The sequence below is a fragment of the Chanodichthys erythropterus genome, chromosome 22 (genome assembly GCF_024489055.1).
Source record: "Chanodichthys erythropterus isolate Z2021 chromosome 22, ASM2448905v1, whole genome shotgun sequence".
Lineage (NCBI taxonomy): Eukaryota > Metazoa > Chordata > Actinopteri > Cypriniformes > Xenocyprididae > Chanodichthys > Chanodichthys erythropterus.
The window spans coordinates 21,601,375-21,628,588 of record NC_090242.1 but is presented as its reverse complement, the minus strand read 5'-3'; the positions used below and the strand labels follow the sequence as shown (position 1 = coordinate 21,628,588).

Genomic DNA, 27,214 nt, shown 5'->3' with positions numbered 1-27,214 from the left:
CCATCAAGCAGTGAGTTGTAAGACAGCGTCTGAGCACCTCATGAAATGGATTTCGAACAGACTTCTGAGGCAGCGTAACAGTTTAATGATCTACCGCAATATAGCGCGAGCTTTTGTGAGAACTAAACAAATATTTAATTACTACTGTAGTAATTTCTCGCTAGAAATGACATCAAAAGTGGAGAATGTTGGTCAAAAATTTACATTTACTCACAAACTGGCCAGCAAACGCAACTTTCAGACGGCATCTTTATTTTTGTAGCTTAACAGCCTTGGGCTGCGTCCGAAAACTGGAAAATGCTGCCTTACGAGGACACATTTCAAGGTAGTAAGGCAAGGCACGCCGAATCCAATGTTAGCTTCACTTCCTCAATCATGAGATACCTTCATCTGATCGATTTTTGAAGGAAGCATAGATGTATTCTTAGCTGCCTTTGATATCCCACAATCCTGTGCTTTCCATTCTGTGACAGTTGAGCTAGAAAAAAAAAGATGGCTCCGAAAGTTGCGTTTGCTGCTCAGTTTTTGTACAAATGTACGATTTTGATCAACATATTTCAATTTTGATATCATTTCTATCGAGAAATTACTACTGTAGTAATTAAATATTTGTTTAGTTCTCACCAAAGCTCGCGCTATATTGCTGTAGATCATTAAACTGTTACACTGCCTCAGAAGTCTGTCCGAAATCAATTTCGTGAGGTGCCTTCATGCACAAACGCTGCCATACAAGTTATTCTCTTATAAAATAGCGAGCCAGCAAGACAGCTACCTAGGTTTTCGGACGCAGCCTTTGCACATTAGCTTTGTAAACACTTGGTCCGTGTACTTCCGCCTACGTCACCCGCAGAGGTCGCGTTAACCAAAAATTTTCCGTCATTGACGGAATTCTTTTTTTAGCACTGACGGAAAAATCTGAAAGCCGTCCGTCATTTTGATAGATTACACTGAGGGTCTATTGTAACTTGAAACTGTAATTCTCACTCCTGTCCACTTGGTGGAGTGGACTCTTGCTGACGATCAAGTTAATGGTGAACGAATGGCTTTTCTGTTTATTGACGTCTTTTCGTGGTTAAAACACTGATTGAGCGATTACTTGAGAGACATGATATAGATAAGTACAGGTAAGTTGTATCTTTCAACATATTTCTGATGTTCATTCATGTTTATTTCGTACTGAAACGTAGTAAAGAGGAAGGGATGTTCGTGTTCACTTTGGCTCTGCTCGTTTGAACTGAGCCACTAAGGTGATCTCTCGTCCACATAAAGAGCGCCAAAAGGGTATTTATTGTTTGAATTTTGTGATAAAATTGACAGAATTTGAAATCTGAGACTTAAGCACATTGAGCTTATTGTGATGTATAGCACAAATATCATGATGAAACCTGAAAAGTGACCCACAATCTCTGTTCAACTTTCTCTTCATAAATATGCATAATCTAGCCTGCTTGTCCTGTAAATCCGTGAATAAAAATGAAAATGTGAACAAAAACATAGCCAATTAAATAGCTTATTATTATTAAAATATGAATAATAAAATGATGGGTAATAGCAGATTATGACAGAATCTTTATGACCCTTTTGACAGACAATGCGGAAGTCTAACTCGACCTCTGGTCACGCATGACCTTTTTCAACATGATTAAGTAATGCTTAAATTGGCATATTATATGTGTGCCGCATCGCATCGCAGTGCAATTTTTTAAAAAAAGTATATAGAATTTTATTTTATTTAGAAAATGGCCGGTTGTTTGCGCTAGGTAAGAACCTTTTTCCTCTGCCTGGATCGTGTAGAGCCCGTTGAAGTTGCATTGAAACTGCAATTTGGACCTTCAACCCATTGAACCCATCCTGGAATGATTTCCTCAAAATCCTTCATTTCTTTTTGACTGAAGAAAGAAAGACATAAACAACTTGAAAGACATGGGGATGAGTAAATTATCAGGAAATTTCAATTCTGAAGTGAATGAATCCTTTAAGAAACATACTGTAAAACATAACGCTCGTTCATAACCCCCAGGCCTCGACCCTGTCTAACACGAGGGGCTGCAGCTGCACCGTAAGACTTTGTTTGTTCAGTGTACTCCACTTTTCTGCTCCTCGCCCCCATTTCTCTCTCCCTCCTCTTCATTTAGTCTTCTGTTTAAGTTTTGGTGTGGGGGCAGGGGAAGGCGCTGGGGCTGGGGGAGGTTTGGCCAGTGAAACCACAAGATCAACTCTAGAAAAGGAAAATGTAAAAGAAGTGGCACAGAGAGAACATGATAAATTCAAGAAAATAAACCATGGTGGTTTTAGTTCATTAAAGTCATAATGAATGTGTGATTTGAGTTTTTTCTTTGCCAGGAAAATTTAAATATTTGGAATCATTTAAATTTAAGCTGCTTGATTGTGTTTTCTGGCTCACTTCGAGGTGAAGACTTACATTTCGGTGATTTTTTCCACAAGTTTTTTGATTGCTTTAACAATCTTGTCGATCCTCTTCTGTCAAAAATGAAAATAAAATATAAGTGTCAAGTTTGATATAGCCTATGGTGTGAAACTATGAGCATAAATTATCGAGATCTAATAATAAGTGCATTTCTGATTAGGAAAATGAGAGGAATCACACATCCAGTTTCTAAACACTTATTTTTTTAACCTAAACTCCAAAAGGGTGTTTTTGCGGCAATGCCATAGAAGAACCCTTGGGGTTCTCCGAAGAACCTTTTAGTAAACAGTTCTTACAGTTTTTTTTTTTTTTTTTTTTTTAGTGCAAAGAACATTTTAAAAATCTAAAGAACCTTTTTTCCTCTATAAAGAACCTTTTGTGGAATGGAAAGTTTACATGGATGTTAAAGGTTCTTCATGGAACCATAGATGTCACAAAGAACACTTTAAGTCTTTTTTTTCAAGCCTTGGTCTCTGTGTAAAATCCAACTGATGCACTTACCTGTTGAAGTCTGTATAACAGTGGCAGAGAGAAGGCACATATCACACCTGTTCAGAAGTGAAAGGATTACATTAACGCCACGTAACATCAACACAATTGCTTAGAATTCAATTGTTTAGTGACTGATATTACGTCAAAAAATAGTTTCAGCCATGATTTGCTTTACAAATCTCAGCAGGATATCCTTACCGGTCATCACCAGCGTGAGACCATTAGCTTGGACCCCCACATAGGTCAACAAATACAGGAACACAACAAACTACACAAACAAATAAAATACAATCATTCAGATAAAAGCATTATATTTCATTTTGAATGGTTATACTTTAGATTTACATGTATTCATTTGCAAGATGCTTTTATCTGAAGAGATTAACAGTGCAATGAAGGTAGCCTATATATTTTTTATCAGTATTCCCTGAATTGAAATCATTGCTAGTGCCTTGCTGGACTAGATGAGTTACAGGAACTTTATGTTCTTATAATAAGTTTTTTTCAAATATGAATTTCTTTACTTTCACATGGGCTTATTCTCCCAGCATCTTTGCCTTTGGGAATGAAAGCACATGGTAATAGTTTGTATCAGAACTAATTATGTAAGTCAGCAGTGTCCCCTGATGTAGTGAAAGTAGGTCATAAATTGCAGTAAAAGCGTAAAAATTGCTCAGTCTAGCTGAGGTGAGATATTTAAGATGCGTGAGAGACCTTCACTGAGTCCATGATGCTATCGATGAAGAACAGCCTCTTCAGCTCGGTGACAGCCGTAGCAATCAGCAGAACGATTTGTTCCGCCATGCGAACTGTGTCCTCATCTGTCAGCGTGCGGTCCTCATCCAAATATGACCTTTTTAATAAAGAAAAGTGGACCAGCTGAGAAAGATTACATGTATTAATCCGACTTATATTGAGTTGCTTTTCTCTCCGTCAAGCTCCTGCCAAATCAAAAAATCCTGCCGTTCAATATTTGTTTTAAATCTGCTCCTCTGTTATGCATCTCAGAAATTAATATTTTTAACAACTTGATATGGACTATATCAGAGTGAACTCATCAATTCATCATTTAATGCTGAGTTGACATTTAAGACAACAATTACTTTGTGTATTTTTGCTTCACCAATGAAAATGAATTCTCTGAGCCATGAACATGACATGCGGGGAAAAAACTATTCGCAAACAATTTAACAAATCTTTAAAATGAATACTGTTATCCGTCTCCAAGCAACACACAGTAGGTGGTTGCACAGTACAATTTTGTTTCTTCATTGAATCAATTTTTTTAACAAATCGTTTGAGTGAATGATTCAATGACACAAAAAGGCGTCACTTGTTCTGTTGTTTAATCAATCAATGCTTTTGAACTCAACGCAATCGCGCAAACACAGACATGGAGTGACATGAGAGAGACCTTTGCTATATTCCAATTACACTATAGTAAATAGCAGTGTCAGTTATGCCTTTGGGGTTATGGCTGTGTAGAAACTGTTATTGTTTTACAGCATACTCACTGGAAGGGATGCGATCCATCACCGAGGCGGACAAGCGCCATGGCTTTGTAAAGAAAGCGTACAGGGAGGGTGAAGGCCATAATACCCAATCCGAGGTTGGAGAGGATCGTGATGGCACTGAGCTGGAACAAACAAGCCAAACCCACAACCAAACCTGTAAACACCAGCCCGGTGGTCCCCACATCTCGCCAGTATATCAGATCCAACACTAGAGAGGGCAAGAAAAATGAATGTGTGGACCGTCAGGGAAATAAACATAAAGAGGCATAGCCAGGCAGAAAGATGGAAAGACAGAGAAAAAGCGACTGAGAGAGAAATGCTAAGACCATGCAGCACTGCTTTGAAGTCGGCCTCAAAAAGGGATGCAGGGGGGATGTGTGGTGGAGTATTTGGGTGGTCAGATGTGCATGTTTGCACAGAGCGTATGGTAATTTGTGTGGTAAAACAGACTATTAAATTACAGATTTTCATCCATTCTTTGAGTCATTCCACAAACTTTAGTTGAATGAAGTCACTTTAGAATGAATAACTTTATAAAAATTGAAATAAATTCTCTATTTTCAGAACTTTTCAGTCTTTTCTCTTCTAAATTTATTAAGACATTTTTGCAGAGAAGAGAAAGTAAGCAAATTGGGCTATAGTTCATTCTGGGCTTTTAAATTTATTACTATGTTTAAAAGCACAATATGTAAGATTTTTAGATTAAAAAGTGCAAAAACCACTAATGTTATATATTTTGGTGACTTACATTATCCCAATCGTTTCCAACAATGTTAAACATAGAGAAAATCAGCAATGTTAACCAGGACAAGGACCGTGTCATTTTGTCGCTTGTCAATTACGTCATATCCGCGTTACTGCTAAGTGCAACAAGTCTCTTATTCCAGCCACAGAGCCAACGCACAGAGTAACATTATAACATAACCTTCAACACAATCAAACATATTTAGTATGATTGTACCATTTTAACCATGTAAAACAGCAATGTGTTACCCCACATACGCAACGAAAAGAGTGGAAGCAGCTGACTGCAGCATAAACATCATAAAAGCTCAGCTGGACTCCCACGGCTCTTGGCCCGCCCTGCTTCATACCACAGTATAATAAAACTTTAATACGTTACGGGGTTTCTGCCCAAGTCCATTGTATTGCTTTCCATCAGCTGTTGAGGTGGAGATGACAACTCCTATCATTCCACTCACGCTCATTGTTTTGAATAAGCAACCTCTAGCGGTGAAAATTACATATTGTGCCTTTAATTTAAAAGACAAAAAGTCAGCCTATGTCAAATAATGGAAATGGCATCATACATAGAAAGCTGAATCATCTCTCTTTGTCAATAAGACAAGTTTCTCTCTCCCTTTTTCCCCCCTAATGTGTAATAAGGAGAGAAAATATAATATGCCAAAATTGACACCATATGTGAATACATAGGCTAATTATCTGTAACCTTTTTTTTAATTTGCTAGCAGGAAGCTTTAGCAGTGAGTGGTCATCTGTATTACTGTCAACATTTGTTGAGAGTGAAATTGTTGTGATTTGGATGTACAGTATTTAATATAATGAAAATGCAATGTGATCATTACAGTATTATCATTGTAATGTAATTCAGACACTAAAGTATCAAACTTTGACTGAACAACCATTAATGGGATTGGTAGAGTACGTATTGAGTATCCGAAAACAAAATATTAAAAATATACTCTGTCAGGCTAAACATTAACAGTCCTTTAATGTTGTTGTTGTTGTTGTTATGAACTGTTTCAGGCAATGTGAAGCAGTGTAAAAGCTCTCAAACAGCACAATATAAGGATAAACAAGGCTCAGTGGAATATGAAAACAACACTGCAAAAGGGCAGAGAAGAAAAGGTGGAATTAAACCGTTCACAGAACCACAGGAGTGCCTTAATGTTGTCAAGGACTTGACTACAATTTTGAATTTTTTGTTTAAAGGCTGTCATTTTCATTTAGCATTGATTATTATGACAAACAGACATGTGATCAAGGCCAACTCAGCCAGAAGCACTTGATGAAACCACGTTATTGTCCAACAAGGCTTGATCGCGTCATACACTGAAGGCTGTGCCAAACATGTCAAGTCTGTAAATGCATTCAATTTTTTCTGCATGTGAACAGACTAATTTGAATCCAAAGCAAAGAATCTTCCACTGTCCAGTTGTCCATGAGCTCATCTATCACTTATTTGTACATTATTTTGTACAATTGCAATAAATTACCGCAAATTCTAATCTCTGAGACAAACATATGGACAAAAAGCCCTTGTGTCAGAGAGAGTACGTGGACACAAACAGAGTGGAACAGCTAATGGCAGTGTGCGTTTACACGCCTTTCCTCTGTGAAGCCAACAGACCCCAACAGCTGTTGATTCTGATGATCCTTCAAATGCAGGTGCAAATCTGTGCTGTGGCACACAGTGGTGCAAAGCTGAATGAGCCTTTATAAGATCAATCCAAACCCTCTGAAATCTTTTCTAAAAAAAAAAAAAAAATCTTCCACGAGGCATTCACTCCTGCTAATGCACTTTATTGCAGCCTAACATGGCCGGGTCAGATTGAATCTCTCTGGGGAGACGTATGCCAGCACTGCCAAAATAAGACTGAGAGGTCTCACCTCCTTCATTCAGACATCAATGTCTCCTTTTCTCCCTCTGCCTCAAAATCCTAGAGTCATGCATCAGTCCGGTCCTGAAGGCAGTCCATCCATCAGATTCCCATCAGCCTGCCAAGCTCCCATTGAGAAGTCCTGTGTGATGTGCTGACTAGTCAGCAGTATTACCTCTAGTGTAAACCACTCAACTGATCCAAACACCCCTCCCAACCCCACCCCCCACCCCCTAACACACACACGTCCCTTAGTTAAAACCTGCTATTCACATGCCAGCACATTACACATTAAACAATCTAGCTCAGGAGACTGCGATCCCAGTGCTGTTCAGTTTTGCGGAAGACTCTCACCTTTGCTGGCCATTTCTCTTGCTTCCACACCAAACCCCCTCTCCTCCCAGCACTCCACGAACCCTCTGGGCTTTTTTTGGCCATCCTAGCGTTGTCAGCAGGAAGGGGTTGGTCTGACCTAATAATATCTCAACCACTTGGACACTCCATCTTTACAAACACACACATGCACAGCTATGCACCCTCATGGGCTGTCCAGAGCTTAAGGAACCTGAGACGTCAGCAAATGTCTGTGTGTAGACAAGACTTCTCATGGGAAATGGATAACCTTAGATACAGACAAATTACTCAGGCATTGCTCAGGGAGTGCTGTGCTTTATCTTCTCACATGCTGACAAAAGAAGATGATGATTATGATTGTGTGTGTGTGTGCGTTTTTGTGATTTATGAGGACACATATTTGTATAATGACATAGGTATTACACTGGTATTATGACTTAAACATGAAATATGAGGACATTTCATGAGTCCTTATATTTAAAATAGCTTTAAAAACATACTAAACAATGTTTTATTAAAAATGTACAAATACTGACAGTATTCTGTGATGGGTAGGTTTAGGTGTAGGGGGATGGAATGTACAGTTTGTACAGTATAAAAACCATTACGCTTATTGAATGTCCCCACAATGCACAAAAACAAACCTGTGTGTGCATCAGGTATACCCTACGTTATGGGAACGTTATCCTTGTCCTTGTGGGGCCATTTTTTGGTCCCCATGAGGAAAACGGCTTATAAATCAAGTGATGTTTTTAAATATCTAAAATGATTGGTAGGTTTAGGGGTAGATTTAGGGAATAGAATATACAATTTGTACAGGATAAAAATCATTGTGACTATAGAATGTCACATATGAAAACACAATGTATGTATACAATTTTATATATTAATATTAAAATATATAAATATAATTATATATAGAAAACATTCTATTTTATATTACATATATGTCACGATCACGTCTGTTCCTGTCACATCCTAGACTACATTTCCCATGATCCTCCATTGCTTATCACCTGCACTCACTTCACACTAATCACCACACCCAGCTGCCACACATTACCTGGATTATAAAGGACTCATACACACACCACTTCACCACGAGGTCTTGCTAACTCCCGTTACAATTCTGAGCATTTATATCCTGTCTGTTTGTTGTTATTGTTCCTGCCTGTTACCCGTTATTGACCCGTTGCTGCCTGTCCTGACCTGTGCTTTGTATACCGTCGTGTGAGTGATATCTGCCTGTCCTGATCTTTGCCTGCTTCCTGACTACGACTCTGCCTGTCCTTCGCTGTTCCTGTTTGCTCCTGATTGACCCTGCCTGTACGACCACGCTCACATTTTAATAAAGCTGCATTTGGATCTTACGTTGAGTCCCGCTTCGTTACAATATATAAAATATATAACATTAATTTATTTTAAATTATATTAAGTTTTTATAATAATAATTATAATAATATATGGAAACTGTGATAATGATCATATATAAAAATAATATAAAAATAATGTGTAGAAAGTGTATACAGTGGTGTGAAAAAGTGTCTGCCCCCTTCCTGATTTTTTTTTTTTTTTTTTTTTTTTTTTGCATGTTTGTCACACTTTATGATAACACAAGTAAACGCAACATGCAGGTTTTTATTATGAAGGGAAAACAAAATCCACACCCACATGGCCCAGTGTGAAAAAGTGCTGTGTTCAACATGCAGTGTTCATGACTCCACCATAAGAAAGAGACTGGGCAAAAATGGCCTGCATAGCAGTTCCAAGATGAAAACCACTGCTGAGCAAAAAGAACATAAAAGCTCATCTCAGTTTTGCCAGAAAACATCTTGATGATCCCCAAGACTTTTGGGAAAATACTCTGTGGACTGACTAGACAAAAGGTTTTGGAAGGTGTGTATCCCATTACGTCTGGCGTAAAAGTAACACAGCATTTCAGAAAAAGAACATCATACCAACAGTAAAATATGGTGGTGTTAGTGTGATGGTCTGGGGCTGTTTTGCTGCTTCAGGACCTAGAAGACTTGCTGTGATAAATGGAACCATGAATTCTGCTGTCTACCAAAAAATCCTGAAGGAGTGACCTCAAGCTGAAGTGAACTTGGGTTCTGCAGCAGGCAATGACAATGATCCAAAACACACCAGCAAGTCAACCTCTGAATGGCTGAAGAAAAACAAAATGAAGACTTTGGAGTGGCCTAGTCAAAGTCCTGACCTCAATCCTATTGAGATGCTGTGGCATGACCTTAAAAAGGCAGTTCATGCTCGAAAACCCTCCAGTGTGGCTGAATTACAACAATTCTGCAAAGATGAGTCGGCCAAAATTCCTCCACAGCTCTGTAACCGACTCATTGCAAGTTATCGCAAATGCTTGATTGCAGTTGTTGCTGCTAAGGGTAACCCAACCAGTTATTAGGTTTAGGGGCAAGCACTTTTTCACACAGGGCCATGTGGGTATAGATTTTGTTTTCCCTTCATAATAAAAACCTTCATTTAAAGACTGCATGTTGTGTTTACTTGTTTTATCTTTGGTTAATATTTAAATTTGTTTGATGTGAAACATTAAAGTGTGACAAACATGCAAAAAAATAAAAAATCAGGAAGGGGGCAAGCACTTAATCACAACACTGTATATATGTCTATATATATAACATTTTGATTATTAAATTTACTTTATAACCACTACTACTGCTGTTATTGATATTATTATTACAGTGTTATTATTATTATTATTATTATTATTATTTCTTCATTGTATGTCATAAGTGCTTTTTGTTTTAAAATATTAAAAATCCTAAAAAAAAAAAAAAACTTTTTTTCATGCTGCTTGACCCAGCAGATGAGTCAGTACTACCTGCAGCTGATGCAGTGATCGTTCCGTTGTCAAACACTGTTATTCATGAGACTTTTTTGTTTGCGTAATTCCACGGACACACAAGAAGAGTTACAAAGACAAAAATAGTCTGTTATGTAATATTGTGTATGAATTTGTTTTTGATTTACATAATCCACTAATCTGTCCAAACCAACCCTTATTAGAGTCTCTCCAGTTCTTATTTGAATGTGCCATTCATGAACTCTGCTCAAGGCAAACCACGTTCTTTAATATGAATCACTGAATCTACCCCACATAACATTTTTGAAAACAGTTTACTGTCTCTGTCTCTCTCTCACTCTCTCTCTCTCTCTTACTGGGCTACTGTGAAAATCTGTTATGCACATTAATCTGTGCATGTTAGGTAATACAAAATTATCAAATGTTCAGCACAGATGATTAACAGAGGGAGTTCAAGAGGAGAAGCCAAGGGAGGGAGGGAGAGAAGCACTGAACATGTGAAAGAGAGAGCCACTCTGAAAAGGATTGCATGTTGATGTGTACAACAAGAGGGAGGATACTGTGAGATGATTGGTGTACAGAAATAGCTCAGCCAATCAGAGTGATGACAGGAAAATAACGGGCTCAGACAGAGAAAGCTTAGAGAGAGAGAATATCACTGACATACAGAGGAGGAAGGCAACAAAAGTGGATCAAATTGGAAAGAGCAACTATGACTACAGATAGATTAATTCATAGTGAGATGTCTAGCAATGGGTAGAGTGACAGAAGGGAAAATCAACCATTCTGCAGTGGATCATTCAAGGATGCTTGAAGGTGCAGAATCAGCCTCTTGGGAGATAATGCTGTGAAGGCCCTGATCAGCAAGGCTGCACACAGCCAAACCAAAGCCAGCGAGCTACAGCACTGGGTGGAGGCCGTGAACCGATTCAAACGAGTGCGAAAAAAAAAAGACACCATGAGGACATCCAAGAAAGGAAGCGTGGAAATGCCTGCTTTTGTAAGGCAGCTAGTGAAGGAAACCGAGAAAAGGGTCACCTCCTTTTTTAAAGGGGGGCGAGGGGGAGGTGCAGGGGAGCTGTCCGAAGGCGAAGAGGGAGTAGAGGAGGAAGGGGTCATCCCTAGCCCGTACTTAGATCGACCGGTTCTGGACAAGCACATGCAAGAGGGCTGTGCCTCCTGGGGACTTACCTACGCCCTGGCCAGCATGCAGGGTTGGAGGGCCCACATGGAGGATTTCCACAACTGCTTCCCTCAGCTGGGAGGGGAACTGTCCAATTGGGGCTTCTTTGCAGTGTTTGATGGACACGCAGGCAGCGCGGTGGCCCAACACTGCTCCCGAAATCTGCTTGACCACATTCTAGGCACAGGTAAGTGATAATCTGTCCAACAAAAATGGAAGGACTTCTTGTATCTCTGGCTTATGAAAGTGATGGAAGTACACCATCGTTTTTTTGAGAGCACAACAAACAATTTCCAAGAGTAGAGAAACAATTTCCATTTGGGTGATATTGTTGATCTCTTTAGAATATATCTAAGAAGATCTCCTCAGATTAGATTAATTTGTTGACCTATTGTACATCCAAAGCCGCATCAACATCATTACTTAATTAAGCTATGATCTGACTAGTTAATTACTGTACAACATGTTCCTAATGTAGGAAAAGCAATTAGAAGTCACAAAGGCCCTGTGTACACATATTATTAAGATTTTGGTTGAGACATGCCCGTTTACACCTGGTATTTTAATCCGTCTTTTTTGTCCACTTTCAACCACTTCTGTCCTGATTTCTTCGAGGGGAGGGTCTATGGATGGGTAAATGTGTGTTGCTTTTCAGATCTTTCGATCTAATGGATGAAATAGACACAAGCAATTTACCTATGAACACGCACGGAGACAACTGAGAAAAATACGGAGAGCATCAGCTTTTGTTTCTGCTCTGATAGTTGCAAGAAGGCTAAGAATTGTGCTTGGTACATTTTCCGTCTTCAAACCAAACTTGGGTCTTCAGCCGACAAAGTTTAAATCCTGTCAGGCTAGCACGCTTCCCATAATTTTTACGTGTTAGGTCAGTAGGCGGAGAATAGGCGGTCTTTTGTGGCTGTTCTAACACATTCAACCACATTGAGCGTCTACAGTACAAAAGCAATCCGGTCAAATGCGACTTCAACTACCTTTGGAAGTGGTCGAAAGTGGACAATCTCAAAACGTTTTAGACCCCACTTACACCTTTTATTTAGCGTCGTCCACTTGTGATTCGATTGACCAAAACGCATTTTAAAGATGTTTTATTAAAAAAGTTTGGGACTTTCATCATATCATTCCAACCAGCAATCTACATGTCTACATGTGTATATATATATATATATATATATATATATGTATGTATATAAATATAATTATATAATATATACATATATATATATATATATGTATGTATATAAATATAATTATATAATATATACACAGTCAACTCACCTATGTTCCTAGTCAGTTTTTAGCATCCCTCCACCACCCCGTCTCTTCACACTCGCCTGGTTACTTTCCTAGCCAGAAATATGGGGGGAGTACTCTGGGTTCGGGCCAAAATACTGAGCTCTGAGCCCTCTCCTTGGACAGCACAGCAAATACGCATACTACTTTACTCTATCTGATTATTTGTGAACTCGTGAAATACCATGTGTAAACAGGGCCAAAATGGCTGCTCCTTGCAATCTTTAGATTCATCTTTGTGAACATCCTAGCATGACCTGTTTTAAGTCACCAAAAGTTCTTTCACAGTTAATGGTGGACTAGATTGTGTTGTTTATTTAGTGAGCTTTTTCTTCTCAGGCAAGATCCGAGCAGATGCGGATGTGGAAAGGGTCACTGAAGGCATCAAGGAGGGCTTTTTTTTCATGGACAAGCACCTTCATGCCATGGCCTGCCGTGAGGGTTGGGAACGCGGAGGGACCACTGTCGTTTCCACTGCTATCACCCCGCACCACATCTACTTTGTGAACTGCGGGGACTCTCGAGCCGTCTTGTGCCGTGCGGGGCGGGTGGCCTTCTCGACAGAGGACCATAAGCCCTTCAGCCCTGGCGAGAGGGAGAGGATAGAGAGCGCTGGAGGATCTGTGACTTTGCAGCGCGTGAATGGCTCGCTGGCAGTCTCTCGGGCGTTGGGGGACTTCAGTTACAAGGCAGCCGAGTGGCGGCCGGTCACAGAACAGATGGTCTCGCCCGAGCCGGAAGTGTCTGCTGTGGAGCGCTCGCCAGCAGATGAGTTTCTGGTTCTGGCCTGCGATGGTGTGTGGGACACTGTCAGTAATGAAGAGCTCTGTGCCTTCATACACAGCCGACTGCGTGTCTGCACAGATTTAAGAGAGGTCTGCTCCCAGGTCATTGACCTCTGCCTCTATAAGGTTAGTATGAACGGAAGATTTTTAGGCTGTTCACACTGATTTCAATTGTGTGGTTCAACCCAAGTTCGATTTCACCTTACACCCCTGCAGGAGTACTAGTGACAGATGTTTACCAATGTTGCTAACATCTTAGGGATGAGAAAATGGCAGCTTCACTGCTTTATTTATGTCTTGTCACATCATAGGATCTTGCATACCAACTCTTGCAAAATACGTAATTTCATATGCAAACTGCTCTCCAAAGGCTCAGACGCAGGCCGCTTTCATAAATATATATTCAGATATATTTTATACAAATTTTTATTTATTTATATTTATATACATTTTATTTATATACATTTATATACAAGTTTTAGTTGCTTAAATTTCCTCATATGTTTATCATATATATAGCCTACTGTATTTATATTTTCCAAAATCTGTTATAAAAAATTAATTTTGCATGTACCCAAAATGTATTTTAGGATTGGAAACATGAAGTATATTTTATGATATAAAGTCTGAAGTCTGTTGGCTATGGCATGTCCAGCTGACTTCAGCCAGGCTGTTATGTTACGTAAGAGAAACACAGAATGACCTTTAGGCTGCAGAAAAGGATGTGTGCCGACCTGAAAATGTCAACATCTTTCTCTCCACAGTAAGCCAGATCTCTGCTTTGTCAGGACTGCACTTTCATCCACCATCTAAAAGTGAGGCTGTATTCAGCTGCTAAGCTGCAACGGGATAAACTACTTTTAGCCTTGGTGTTAGGAGATTACAGCATTCTGCCTAGCATTGTGCCATGTAGGGATAGACAACCGACAACATACCTAAGAAATGAAGGTTAAGGTCTGCATTAGCGCCAACAGTTCCAATCTACTTAATCATCAACATGAGGTAGTTGTCCTTAGAACAAAAGCCTCAAGACTGGCTAATAGTGTCATGCTACTGCCTGCCACATCTAAAGAAACATTAGAGAAAAACAATGCTGCTCAGTTTAGCGATGTGTTGTATAGCGGACACATTGCACATATAACATTTACGTTTCTTTATGTATTTGCTAACAGGGGAGTCTTGATAACATCAGCATCATTTTAGTCTGTTTCCCTGGCGCCCCCCAGCTGTCACCTGAAGCACTGCACCAGGAGGCTGAGCTGGAGGACTTTCTGGAGTCCAAAGTAGCTGGTAAAACATCTTGATTAAATCTGGCTTCTTTTGATGTTGCTCTTAAGATTTATATGATTTATGTCACAGATGATAATCCTTTTAAATCTTGGATTTATTAAATGTTCTGAATTATCTAGTGTCTGCTTGAGGAATTACTGTAAATCACTGTTATGCATGTTTCTTTGGCAGAGATATTTGAAGAGCTGAGTGCAAGAGGTGATGAGCCTGATCTGCTGTCAGTTCTGACAGTACTGGCTTCAACAGTGATACCTGGACTACCACCAGGGGGTGGCCTACAGAGCAAGTAAGTGTCCCAAATGATGCACTATACACTATGCACTTATTCTATGCACTCACTCAACCATCCTGTGTATGACTTTTGTAAGGTTATTTTGTCATTCAGCAGCAGAGTCTGATAGCCCCTGCCAATCGGCTACATAAGGAAAGCTGGGACAGTTGAGTGCATGAAGTGTCCGACATTCCACACTTAGTGTTTTCGGTTAATTAAGTGCATCATCCAGTTATTTAAAGTGCATCTTTTCTTTTTGGAATTTTCAGTGTGAACACACTACTCACACTATTTATACTACAAAACGACATAGAATAGTGCATAAGTATGCGAACTGGGATGCATGTGGGATGGTGTGAGAGAAGTGTGAAAACCTATTTCACAGACTGTAACATGCACAGCTTTAGGCAGATACATTATTTTGAAACAGATAAATCACAGTTCCAGGCTTCCAGCAATTTTAAATGCTTTCTAAATGAGATCTATAAATCCCTTGAGAAAGCTTTAGAATTCTTTCTCATCTTTCTTCCATTTATATTTTGTTATTATTGTTGTTTTCATTATTAAATTATAATAATTGTAATCTATTTATTATGATTATATTTAATTATTATTTTATAATTTATTAGTAGTAGTATTAATATTAAATATAAAATAAATACATCAAGTGAATGAGAAAAACTTATAACATTTCTGTGACTGGCTATACAGTATATAAATACATATATGCCTTTAATATATATATATATATATATATATATATATATATATATATATATATATATATATATATATATATAAATAATATACAATCATCAATAAAATAATAGATTTTTTAATATATTTTGAGTTCATCTATTTTTCCAAATTGCTTAACAGTTTATTGCACTTCATCAAACTATTTCATGTATAGTGACTTACACGGTGTAGTAACAGATTCGAAAATCATCAGATTATGAGATTAAACCTGCAAGGATGACATATCCACCCTTGTGCTGCAGAGCAATGTCCAGGTACCCCGTGTACACAGCATCTGTTCTCAGATTCAAGTGTCTGCTCAGTGCAGGCACCTTCACTAGAGCACCATTCAACTCCACAAGTACAGTTCAAATGAAATGTAGGTGTGATGACTGACAAAAGAACGGAGGATTGAACTTTGAAATATAATGTTTTGAACATTTGCAGGCGGAACTGTATAATTTCTGCCTACTATCAGCAGAAAGAGGCACGGCGATCAAGATTATCCCAGGTAAGCTTCTGTGGGGATACAAAACTATCCATTTTTTATGTTACACTTATATTTTTTATTACATATATAATAATAACATGTTAAAACGACTAATGTATGTATGCTAAAGCTAAAATGTAATCATTTTTAATCTGAATTACTGTCGTTTGTATCTTTTCAGGAACTCAGTCCTACAGGTGCCAATTAAGACTCCATCTTTTATAAATGCTTAATGGATGTGATAGATTGAGGAAGAAGTAAAGGTTATTAGTTTTCTGTCTTTTAAACTTGTAATAAATGGGAAGGACCTTCTTTTTGGACAGCAACAGAAATTTTACTTCCTTCTTTTTGTATGTTTCCTGAATGACGAAACTTACAAAAAGCAACGCTGTTCCACAATGCAGGACAATAATGACTGTATATAACTTTGACTCTTTAGATTGTGATACGTTCAGTATTTTCCTTACCAAATGTATTCAATGAGTCTTACAATCGACAATACTCAGGTAATGTGTTCAAGCAGTGATGACAAATTTTTGAGATTCTCTTCAGTCTTTGATTTTTAAATCGATATTAACAGAATATTACATTAGCAAAAAAGCGCATCAGTGATGTATTAAAGGAATAATTCACCCAAAAATGATTTACTTGCCTTTAGTGCTTACTCGTTTTAGAAGCTTGACAGCATGTGGTCACAATGTCATTTCCGTGTGTGTGTGGTGTTGGATGAAAGGGGAAAAACAACCACATACAAGTTAGGATCTTGTAATGACAGGATTTTCATTTTTATGTAAACTATTCCTTTAAGAATTCAAGGCAAATTTAAAAATTTCTAAGAAACAAATTCTATTAAATAGAATTAGAACACACACTTTTAAATTTTGGATTATGTACAGGCCCATAATATGGTCAGAGTGCAATTTTTCTGCTCTTGAATAGTTGTTTCCTGTAAAAAAAACTCTACTGTTTGCATGATCTGTACTGTGTTGCCTTACTGACCTCTTTGAAATTATGCCAATATATAGTTACTGAGATATTTCCTAATGGCTAGCAGATGAACTGATGCAGTGCTGTATCATGTCTTGTAATGATCTTTGTGCACATTTTACAGATCTTGTGCAATATTTGTGCTAACATAAAGGTTGAGTAATAAAGATAACAAACAGATCAAGTCATTCATGATATTTCTGTTTATTAATGTCTGTCCTACATAACCAGATGGCTTTATGGTAATTATAGTAATACATTTTGTGAGTGTGTGTGGTTGATCTCAGATTTCAGCTCGGGAGTAACAACATCAGTAAGCAGTCTTAGAAGAAAAGATTCTATATAGAAACTTAAAGGGTTCTGTCAGCTGCTTTATATATATATATAACCTTTTAGGGGGTTCCCATCATGGGACTATTTTAAAGATTTCTTTTTCTTTTAATTCATTTTTAATTTTAATTAAATTTAACGCATTAAGCAGCTTGTAAACATTCTTTATCACTAAATGAAATACCCTGTTAAACATGAAAGTATTGTGTAATCATTGATTTAAGACATTTCTTAAACCGTTTTGGCATAAAGGGTTCTTAAGAACCCTACAGTTCTATGTAAAACTCCATTGAACCTTTTTTCTAAGAGTCTTCCTGTCATCCTCAGGAGGGCAGTAGAGATTCGCTCCTCATTTAACACTCTGTGAGACAGTAACACAGCATGACTGTCACTCAGAAACAGATTTTACAAAGCTCTATGAATGACAAGAGGCTGCCGTAACAGATGTAAAAGGCTTAAGTAGCTATTTCATTTGAAACACAAATGTTGATTCCAAAATAAATATTCAACAAAGCAGTAATATTTGTGTTTACAATATACAATATCTACAGAATCTATACAGTCTATCTACAAGAAATAATTGAGACGACTTGCTTTATCATTTATTAGTTCACTTCAGAATTAAAATTTGCTGATAATTTACTCACCCCCATGTCATCCAAGATGTTCATGTATTTTGTTTTTGAGGAAAACATTCCAGGATTTTTCTCCATATAGTGGACTTCAACATTTTCTGAAAAAAATTCATTTAAAAAAATATATATATACTTTTAAACCACAAATGCCCATCTTGCACTAGCTCTACAATGCTCCACGTATTACATAATCACGTTAGAAAGGTCACGCATGACATAGGCGAAAGTACTGAGCAAGTGTTTAAGTGAACGTGTAAACACTACGTAAAACGGCCTTTACAAAAAAGGTAAAACGACAATTTCAGATGATTTTGAAGTGAAAGGGAGTTTTTCATCCTACTTCATAGTACTTCCACCTACGTCACACGTCACCTTTCTAATGTGATTACGTGATGCATGGCGCATCACAAGGCGAGGGAAAGATGAGCATTTGTGTTTTTTTTTTTAGAAAATGACCGATCGTTTCACTAGGTAAGACCCTTATTCCTCGGCTGGGATCATGTAGAGCCCTTTGAAGCTGCAGTGAAACTGCAATTTGGACCTTCAACCCGTTGTACCCTGTTGAAGGCCACTTTACCCTGACAGCAACATAGTGTCGGCCCGCATCTGGTCTGTGGGCCGGATCTGGGCCACACTATGTTGCTGTCTGGGTATGGAGAAAAATCCTGGAATGTTTTCCTCAAAAACCATAATTTCTTTTCGACTGATGAAAGAAAGAAATTATTAGGAAATTTTGATTCTGAAGTGAACTAATCCTTTAAAGGAAAGATCACATAACATCCATCTTGCTTAAAGGTACACTATGTAACTTTTGGCCCTTTGGTTAAAAAACAAAACTGAATGTTTTGGTTGTGCTTCGGCTCTGTGTGATTGTGAGGATGAATATGGATATCCTACTGCTCATAAAACATTCACTTCAGGGCTTAGAGACATAACCAGTTTAGATGGAAATGATCTCCAGCTGACTAGCAGAAGACGTTACTGTAGTTATACCCATTAACAGACACAGCACTTAGAGAGCTACATATTGCAGTTTATCAGTTCAATAAAATACCTTACTGACCAGTTAAGTAACAAAATTGCCATCTACGTGACGCTTTTACAAAATTTAAAATCCCAGTTCTCGCCGTCTCCGAAAAGCAAATCCAATGTTGATTCTTGTTTTATTACAAGCTCTGTCACGTTCTCTATTTGCCAGCAGACTCCCCTCTGTTCAGCATTTTTTCTAAAATAGATGATTCCCCGGAGGTTTGAAATTTAGCATGCTCCATGCAACTCCCACACCATACAGGTCAAAGAAGCCAGAGCAACTTTTCTCTATTTACAGATATGACGAGACACACAGGCGGATGATGTATGTAAGCAATTTCCTCCAAAAACCATCCTGCTAGGTCTAACATATAAACACTTGGCTAACCATAATGAATCAGGGTAAGACAAAAACACATTTTGGAAGATGGATTGATGATGTACTGACTTATTATTTACATTTTGTTAATTTAAATGTTAACAAAAAAAAAGTTACATCATCTAATTGCACATATTTGTACAGTGTTGGGGAAAGTTACTTTTAAAAGTAATGCATTACAATATTGTGTTACTCCCTAAAAAGTAACTTATTGTGTTACTTAGTTACTTTTTATGGAAAGTAATGTTTTTCTCACCTGGGCTGGGCTTGCTTGTAATAACAACAAAAAAAGTTATATTTTTGCCAAATATAAAAGCCTTTTCACACCAAAAGTGAAATGAATAAGCTTCAGGCTGAAAGAAATGCAAATTCACGCATGTACAGTAGAGGGCGCCGTTTAAAAAAAAAAATCAGCTGATCAGCCATTCTGGATTGAACAGGATGCAGGAGAAGAAAGTTCAACATGCTTACTTCAGCAATAAAAAAAAATGTTTTAAACAAACATGATATTCACAAATGTGAAAGTCATTTTTGCTTATTAGTATGGTTGAAATGGATCATCGAAGGTCAGCAAGTGAAATTAAGTACATAAAGTATGTTTGTGTAATTTAATATATTTAATTATTGCGGGTTTGCGTAATATTCTGAGATTGCGTTTCACTTTTTTATTACTTTTGAGTAGGCCTAATACAGAATCATTTTCTGTTGTTGTTTCTGTTGAGTAAATGCCTGCTCACATTTATTCTAAAACAAAGTCTCTGCACTTACTCACGATATCTCTCAACATGGGGACAGGCTGTCATTCTATAAATGGGAAAACAAAGTAACTTTCGTTACTTGTTTGAAAAAGTAACTCGGATAATTTGTTGTAAATTTAAAAGTAATGCGTTACTTTACTAGTTACTTAAAAAAGAAATCTGATTACATAACTCAAGTTACTTGTAATGCATTACCCCCAACACTGTATTTGTATTCATTTTAGATCATTTGTTTCATTTTTGGCCGTCAGTGTTGATTGTCTCAAGAAACAAATGATCTTTCAACACCGATGGCCGCAAGATAAAAACGATTAAACAATGAATAAAACTGACCATCTCCCTTTGATTTGACACTTGTATTTCTTCCTCCGGGGACTGTCTCTCTGTAAGTGCCGTGGCTTCATCTGCCTGGCTCTTGAAAATCAGTCTGTTTTTCGTGAAGAGCAGTTAAAGTATCTCTCCAGAAGAACAGTGTGATTGCTCACCACACCAGCCAATCACTTCAGCATCAAAGTGACACTGAGAAGTGATGTTACCATTAAAATCACATGGTTTGTTTATAATGATTTAAAAAATATTGAAAGCCGTCTCCTCTTAAGAACGAAGCCATTCATAAATGCTAATATTCACCATCCTTGTGATCTACAGAGGTAATTGGCTATTTTAATTTAATATAATTTGCTGTTTGTCTGTACTGTATATTACAAGAGTAAATGGGAATTGGGTTGGGAATTATTCAGAACTGAAAAATTGTCTGTCCTTTAGTCAGTGAGCGTGAATTATAATTGAATTATCCAAAATTCCACAGGATGTTGAATTGGAATTTGATTTTAAATGACAGAAAGAAGAATTTTATTGAATTGGAGTTCAAACAAATTCAACTTAGCAAATGAATTTTGGGAAATGGTACTCAGTACTTTACTAAATATGCTGAAATATATACATTAAATACCTTTTTGATTACAATATCTATAGGTGGCATTTAAAAAATTATCTATCTATCTATCTTTCGAAGATGAACGGAAGTCTTATGTGGTTGAAAAAACATTTGATTAGATTAATCCTCGTCATCTCGTGGGAGACATAAGGCCTTTGCAATGACATGAGGGTGAGTAAATAACAGAATTTTTATTCTTGAACTAAGCCTTGAAGAAACCTAAACTATGCTTTTGTAGTTAAGAAATAGTCATATAAATTAACATTATCAATTTCGTTGAATTTCAAATCATTTTAATTATACTTAAATTCAAATTTGAATTATAATTTTGAATTTTAAAGCCATTCTCAATTCAGTTCTGAATGGTACTCAACCCTGAACTGAAAGTCTTGATTAAATCCTGTATATCTTTATATACAATTAATGTGCAATATCCAACATCATCTTTGTATAACCAAGCTACCTGTCGACACTTGTCTCCTGAAGGCGGTTATTCATGATAGCAAATGCGCCCACTCCACCGGAGAAGCCGTTCTGGCGAACATGGCTCTGTCTTGGATTACCGTGAGCGGTCTCTGAGAGTTGCTTCTGTAGAATGGCCAAAGAAACCTTGTTGGCCATAAAGTCATTGACTGAGATCATTTCTCCAGACAGTCTGCGCCCTGTCAGATAACCTCCATCTGGTCCTAAGCCAGCATCAGTCTCACTATCACAAACTGTTTCCACTGATGCATTAGTGAAGCGCTTTCCCGATGCTTCGTTAGCTGGTGCAGGATGCACGGCATTGCGTTTTTGAGCCCTCTGCCGAGAATTTCCCGGTGGAGGGTGGTGGTTGTGCCGCTGGTTGGGAAGACGTGGGAAGCAGCAGCAACAGCAGGCCCGACCACGCCGCCTATACGGACGGCCACGGCAGGGACACTGAGCCTTGTTGCAGTCCAGTTTGCCGAGGATCCAGTTGAGCGTCTGCTTGATGATGATGGAAATGACATTAAACAGGGAATAAATGCAACACACACCCATGAGGATGAAGAGGCAGTTCCCAAGACGGTAGGCCTCCTGAGCTTTATAACTTTCCCGTTGGCTGCTTACTACATCCCCGAAGCCAATAGTGCTGAAGGCCACAAAGCAGAAGTACAAGGACTCAAAGTAGTCCCAGTCCTCCATGGCAGAGTACAATGCAGAGGCGCAGCATGCAATCAGCAGGGCTGCGATGCCCAGAATGAGCATTACGTAGTAGACCGATGGTTTCCAGCCTTCCAGACTGTCATCCTCGCTCCTGGCCTCCTCTCCTCCCACGCCGGAGCGGCGCAGTTGCCGCTCGTGACACCAGCGCATGATGTAGGCCAACATCGTGATGATGCGCTCCAGGAAGAGGTTGAAGAAGAGGATTGTTGCTGCACAGCCAAGGAGTCCATAGAATATTAAAAATATCTTACCCGCAACGGTGACGGGTGTGGTCATGCCAAAACCTGGAGGGAAATAGGAAACAGAAAGTATTTTGCTGATGACAGCTCCATTGACAGCAAGATAATTAACACTTTCATTGCCCAGAAAGCTACTAAAGACATATTTAAAACAGTTCACATGACATGTTATGAAGTGACAAGAATACTTTTTGTGCACCAAAAAAACAAAATAACGACTTTATTCAACAATATCTAGTGATGGTTGATTTCAAAACACTCCCTCAAAGTTTGAAGCTTTACGAATCTTTTGTTTCGAATCAGTGGTTCGGAGCGTGTATCAAACTGCCAAAGTTACGCCCTTTAGTGGTGAACCATTGAAATTTCGAAACACTTATAACGTAACGAAGCCTCGTTTACTGAAATCACGTGACTTTACGCTCCGAACCACTGATTCGAAACAAAAGATTCGTAAAGCTTCGAAGCTTCATGAGGCAGTGTTTTGAAATCACCAATCACTAGATATTGTTGAATAAAGTCGTTAATTGTGTTTTTTTGGTGCGCAAAAAGTAATCTCGTCGCTTAATAACATTAAGGTTGAACCGCTGTAGTCACATGAACTGTTTTAAATATGTCTTTAGTAGCTTTCTGGGCATCTGAAAGTGTTAATCATCTTGCCGGCAATGGAGGTCTCACTGAGCCATCGGATTTTATTAAAAATATCTTAATTTGTATTCTGAAGATGAACTAAGCTCTTACGGGTGTGGAACGACATGAGGGTGAATAATTAATGACAGAATTTTCATTTTTGGGTGAACTAACCCTTTAAGTCCTCCTCATGTCACTCCAATCCACTATTGTTTTATGTATTCTGTGGGACACTGTGTAAAAAACATTTGTTTTTGTTTTGTTTTTCATACAATGATAGCAGACAGTCATTAGAGGCTGTCAAGCTCCAAAACTGACTCAAAAAACACACCATATGGCACTGTATTTCAAGTCTAATTTATGCTTGCAGACATTCAATTTGAGTATCACAAGAAAAGTAACAGCCATTTACATTTGACATCAATCACATCAAACCAGGCAAGGACGTATCTTGAGGCGGCACGTTTGAAAGATTTCAAAGTTACAGCAAAGGGCAAAGCCAAGTTAGTATTGCAAATGTGCCTTTGTGTATTGCTTTTTTTACTTTTGCTTTATGAAAAGGAGCAGTTTGGATGTTAAAAATTAAAATGATATGGGCGAGTGATGACAGATTTTGCTTTTCATTATTATACCTTCAATGATGAGCATGGTAAAAAATATATGGAAAACCTTATTAAATAAGTAAACAAAGTTGATTTGGTCAGTGGAACTATTTATAATATAATTTTTTGTATTCCAGTAGCTAGTGTTTTAGTAATTTTGTTGTCAAAAAAATATATTTTATTAGTAATTAGTAATTTTATTAGTTTTTGTTTTCATTTATTTAGCTTGAATTATTTTAGTACTTAAACATGAAACAAAAATTGTTACCTTGGCAGCTAGTTGAAATAAAATAATATTTTAATTTATTTCAGCTTTTAGTTAACAGTTATAACCATGCCAGTAGCTCAAACAGTAGACATGGTGCTAAAAATGCTATGGTTATGGGTTCAATTCCCAGGGAATGCATGAAGTAATAAAAAAGTAAATAATAATTTTAATGTAATTTGCTTTAGATTAATTAAATTAATTCTCTTTTTGGGAAACTGATTTGCTAATATGAAAATCTGAACGCAAAGATGACATATATGAACTCACCAATAGTGGAGATCACTGTACCAACAAAGTAAAAGGCCCCTGAGAAATCCCAGCGGGGCCTAAGTTTGTCCACACGGATCCCAGCCACAAAGGCCTCCTCATATTGCCCTAGTAGGACTTCCAGTGATTTGAGGTTTATGCTGTTTTGCTCTGTGAAGTTGGCCAACTGTTCCTCCCAGCGCTTGTGAGCCTGCAGCTCAGAGGGATGCTCGAGAGCGGAGAACACCACCGCCCCACACAGCAAGTAGAGGAGGATGAGGGCTGCCAACAAGCCAAAACGGGCATTGTCTTCATTCAGGTGCAGTGGGAGGCAACAGCTGTTGCTGACATCTCTTCCACGTGGCATGACTTGATCACCAGCAGGAAATGACAAGAACAGGCAAACATGCACAGCCACTAACACGGACACACAAAAAATCTTTCTCACACACTCACTTTCAAAACGCACACATAAACGTCACCACAATGGGCTTTAGAAGAGGTGTAGAGTCACATGAAAACCATATGTTGCTCTTGTTTGCAGATACAGTTCAAAAATGAAGGACAAGCGTGTACTGGACAAAGTTCTTCATGTCCATTAACATTGTGCTGGATTCATAACCGCATCACTTTCTCCAGTGGCACTGAGACAGAGACCATCGTAAAAAGCAGGGTTATCAGGTAAAATGACACATGGTTCAGGAAATAAGACCTCAAGATACACCTTTTGGGTTAGCAGGTAACAGTAGGCAGGCAAGCGCAAGATTGTTATCATTCCCCATCTCGCTATCCAAGTATAGCTGGTGCCGCACCAGTCAGTAATAATGTTGTGGTCTTGATGTGAAATCATTCTTGAGACAGCTGGGGGGAAAAAAACACATATTGAAAGGTATTAGAAGGAAATTAATTTAAGCTGCAAGTGTAGGCTATAAGATTACTCCTGGCTATTTAAAAAAAAAAAAAAAAAAAAAAAACACACTACTGAATAGAACATTATACCAATATTCTAAATGTTTTGGTCTTTAAAGGCCTCTATTAAGACTAAAATTATTCAAATTAATTGGATGAATGATTATCAGCAACACACATGGTTGCAATTATTAGGACATTTCAGTCACAAGTGATCATGAATAACTTTTAAAGTAGTGAAATTAAAGGTTACCTACCTTATGTTATAGATATTTGATGAAGAGCACCATTGGTGTCACCACAGTCCTTCAAACAATCTCACTGTGTTATTGGAGCGAGTTAAAAGAAACGAAACGTTAAGCTAAACTTGAGAGGCGCCGTTTATTCGAGGCAAGTGTGAATCCTTGGCAGTGCGTGATTGAATGATGCAGCTGAGGAGTAGTGACAAAAAAGGGAAGAAGGGAGAGTGTGAGAGAGAGAGAGAGAGAGAGAGAGAGAGATGTCAAAAGGTAATGAGCTGAGCAGCCTATCTAGGTATCAGCTGTGGGGATTTTATTCATTCCACTGAGAATCCTTTAAATCCTAAAAAGATTCTTTGACTGATTCCTTCGGTGGTCTTTTCTTCATCATACATCTTTACGCCAGTAGGAGGCAGTCTTTTGGTGTGTTATGAATCACTAAATCACTCACTCAACCGATTCTTGACTGAATCAAGTTTTATCTTTTATTCACGTGTCTACTAAAAGAGTCTACTGAGGTTAAGCAATAGGCATATAAGCGTTTTTTTTACACACGTCTACACATTTCCCTATTTTTTAAAAGTTTTTTCAAGCTATAGGGAAAAAACAACAAAAGAAGCCTACTATTAGTTCAGTAGGTCGAACCAATGAATCATCATTCCCCGTACTAAATTGTAACGAGATTCTAGTGAAAGAAAAATATGGGTATGAAAGTAAACGAGAATTAATGATTTGTTCATTTAAAAGATTGGTTAATTCATAAAAGAAACACAGGATCGGATTCGGTACACGCTTGGTGTAAAGTAGTCATGTGTCGATATTCGGTATATTCGGATATATCACGATAATGAATATACACGATATTGTTATCATGGGCACCTCAAAATACCGTGAATTATTATTTATTACAAATTATTCGAATTTTTATATTACATTTTAAGAATACTTTACCCATCAACCGTATAAAATCCAAAACACCGCTGTATGCTGTGTAAAGAGGCACGCGCACTTTGTAAACAAACCCAATGTGCATGAGAAGCACATGACAGAACGAGTGAAAGAGACGCGCTAAATGAAAGTGCGCGTTCACTCTCTGACAGCAGAGGGCGCTGATGGAACTGCAGAAATGCAGCGGTTACCCCGGAAACCCGTAAACAGCTGCGGTACTACAGTATTTAAAATGCTTCAAACAGCCATTCAGTTTATTTATTTATTTATTTATTGTATTCGCAGTGTTGTTCATCACAGCACCAAATACTTAAAGGATTAACTGGTTATTTATTTTCAAACTTGAACACTTTTATATTTTAATATGGACTACAACATGCCCTATAATGATTGAAAATGTTCTGATTGTTATTGTTCAGTCACACTTGATGAAATAAGGTTTCATAAGTTAACATGTTAATTCATTATTACAAAACTGACAATGGAAATATACTTTTATTATAGCATTTATTAGCATTTAAAATAGCATTTATTAATCTTAGTTAATGTTAATTTCTAGTTAATGTTTATTAACATTACT

The 27,214-nt window shown here is 37.9% G+C and overlaps 3 protein-coding genes across 3 annotated transcripts; 1 reads left to right on the top strand and 2 right to left on the bottom strand.

Moving 5' to 3' along the window:
• Positions 1-1,933: 1,933 nt before the first annotated feature.
• rtn2b (reticulon 2b) lies at positions 1,934-7,464 on the bottom strand. Its single transcript, XM_067376870.1, has 7 exons — positions 7,410-7,464; positions 4,435-4,642; positions 3,635-3,773; positions 3,119-3,188; positions 2,930-2,976; positions 2,423-2,481; positions 1,934-2,218 (listed from the first exon to the last, which is right to left on the bottom strand). Exons 1-7 carry the CDS (start codon positions 7,420-7,422, stop codon positions 2,128-2,130), a joined length of 627 nt encoding a protein of 208 aa, XP_067232971.1. The 5' UTR covers positions 7,423-7,464; the 3' UTR covers positions 1,934-2,127.
• A 3,607-nt stretch (positions 7,465-11,071) lies between these two features.
• Positions 11,072-17,366, top strand: ppm1nb (protein phosphatase, Mg2+/Mn2+ dependent, 1Nb (putative)). The gene is made up of 6 exons (XM_067375600.1): positions 11,072-11,618; positions 13,082-13,653; positions 14,700-14,817; positions 14,989-15,103; positions 16,274-16,337; positions 16,498-17,366. Exons 1-6 carry the CDS (start codon positions 11,207-11,209, stop codon positions 16,522-16,524), a joined length of 1,308 nt encoding a protein of 435 aa, XP_067231701.1. The 5' UTR covers positions 11,072-11,206; the 3' UTR covers positions 16,525-17,366.
• Positions 17,367-20,997: 3,631 nt separating this feature from the next.
• Positions 20,998-25,775, bottom strand: kcnk12l (potassium channel, subfamily K, member 12 like). The gene is made up of 4 exons (XM_067375599.1): positions 25,705-25,775; positions 24,560-25,399; positions 22,270-22,840; positions 20,998-22,170 (listed from the first exon to the last, which is right to left on the bottom strand). The coding sequence occupies exons 2-4, from the start codon at positions 24,903-24,905 to the stop codon at positions 21,831-21,833; spliced, it is 1,257 nt and encodes a 418-aa protein (XP_067231700.1). The 5' UTR covers positions 24,906-25,399; positions 25,705-25,775; the 3' UTR covers positions 20,998-21,830.
• Between the last annotated feature and the right edge of the window lie 1,439 nt (positions 25,776-27,214).

Excerpts from the sequence above, each read along its gene's own strand:
- rtn2b (XM_067376870.1), bottom strand. Across the intron at positions 3,774-4,434 it reads GATGGATCGCATCCCTTCCA|GTCATATTTGGATGAGGACC; the intron begins GTGAGTATGCTG and ends TTTATTAAAAAG. Across the intron at positions 2,482-2,929 it reads TGTTATACAGACTTCAACAG|AAGAGGATCGACAAGATTGT; the intron begins GTAAGTGCATCA and ends CATTTTTGACAG.
- ppm1nb (XM_067375600.1), top strand. The coding sequence starts at position 11,207 with ATGAGGACATCCAAGAAAGGAAGCGTGGAAATGCCTGCTTTTGTAAGG. Across the intron at positions 14,818-14,988 it reads TCTGGAGTCCAAAGTAGCTG|AGATATTTGAAGAGCTGAGT; the intron begins GTAAAACATCTT and ends TTTCTTTGGCAG. Across the intron at positions 16,338-16,497 it reads GGCGATCAAGATTATCCCAG|GAACTCAGTCCTACAGGTGC; the intron begins GTAAGCTTCTGT and ends GTATCTTTTCAG.
- kcnk12l (XM_067375599.1), bottom strand. The coding sequence starts at position 24,905 with ATGCCACGTGGAAGAGATGTCAGCAACAGCTGTTGCCTCCCACTGCAC. Across the intron at positions 22,841-24,559 it reads TACAGTGATCTCCACTATTG|GTTTTGGCATGACCACACCC; the intron begins GTGAGTTCATAT and ends ATTTCCCTCCAG. Across the intron at positions 22,171-22,269 it reads TGTCCCTGCCGTGGCCGTCC|GGCTCAAAAACGCAATGCCG; the intron begins GTATAGGCGGCG and ends TTCTCGGCAGAG.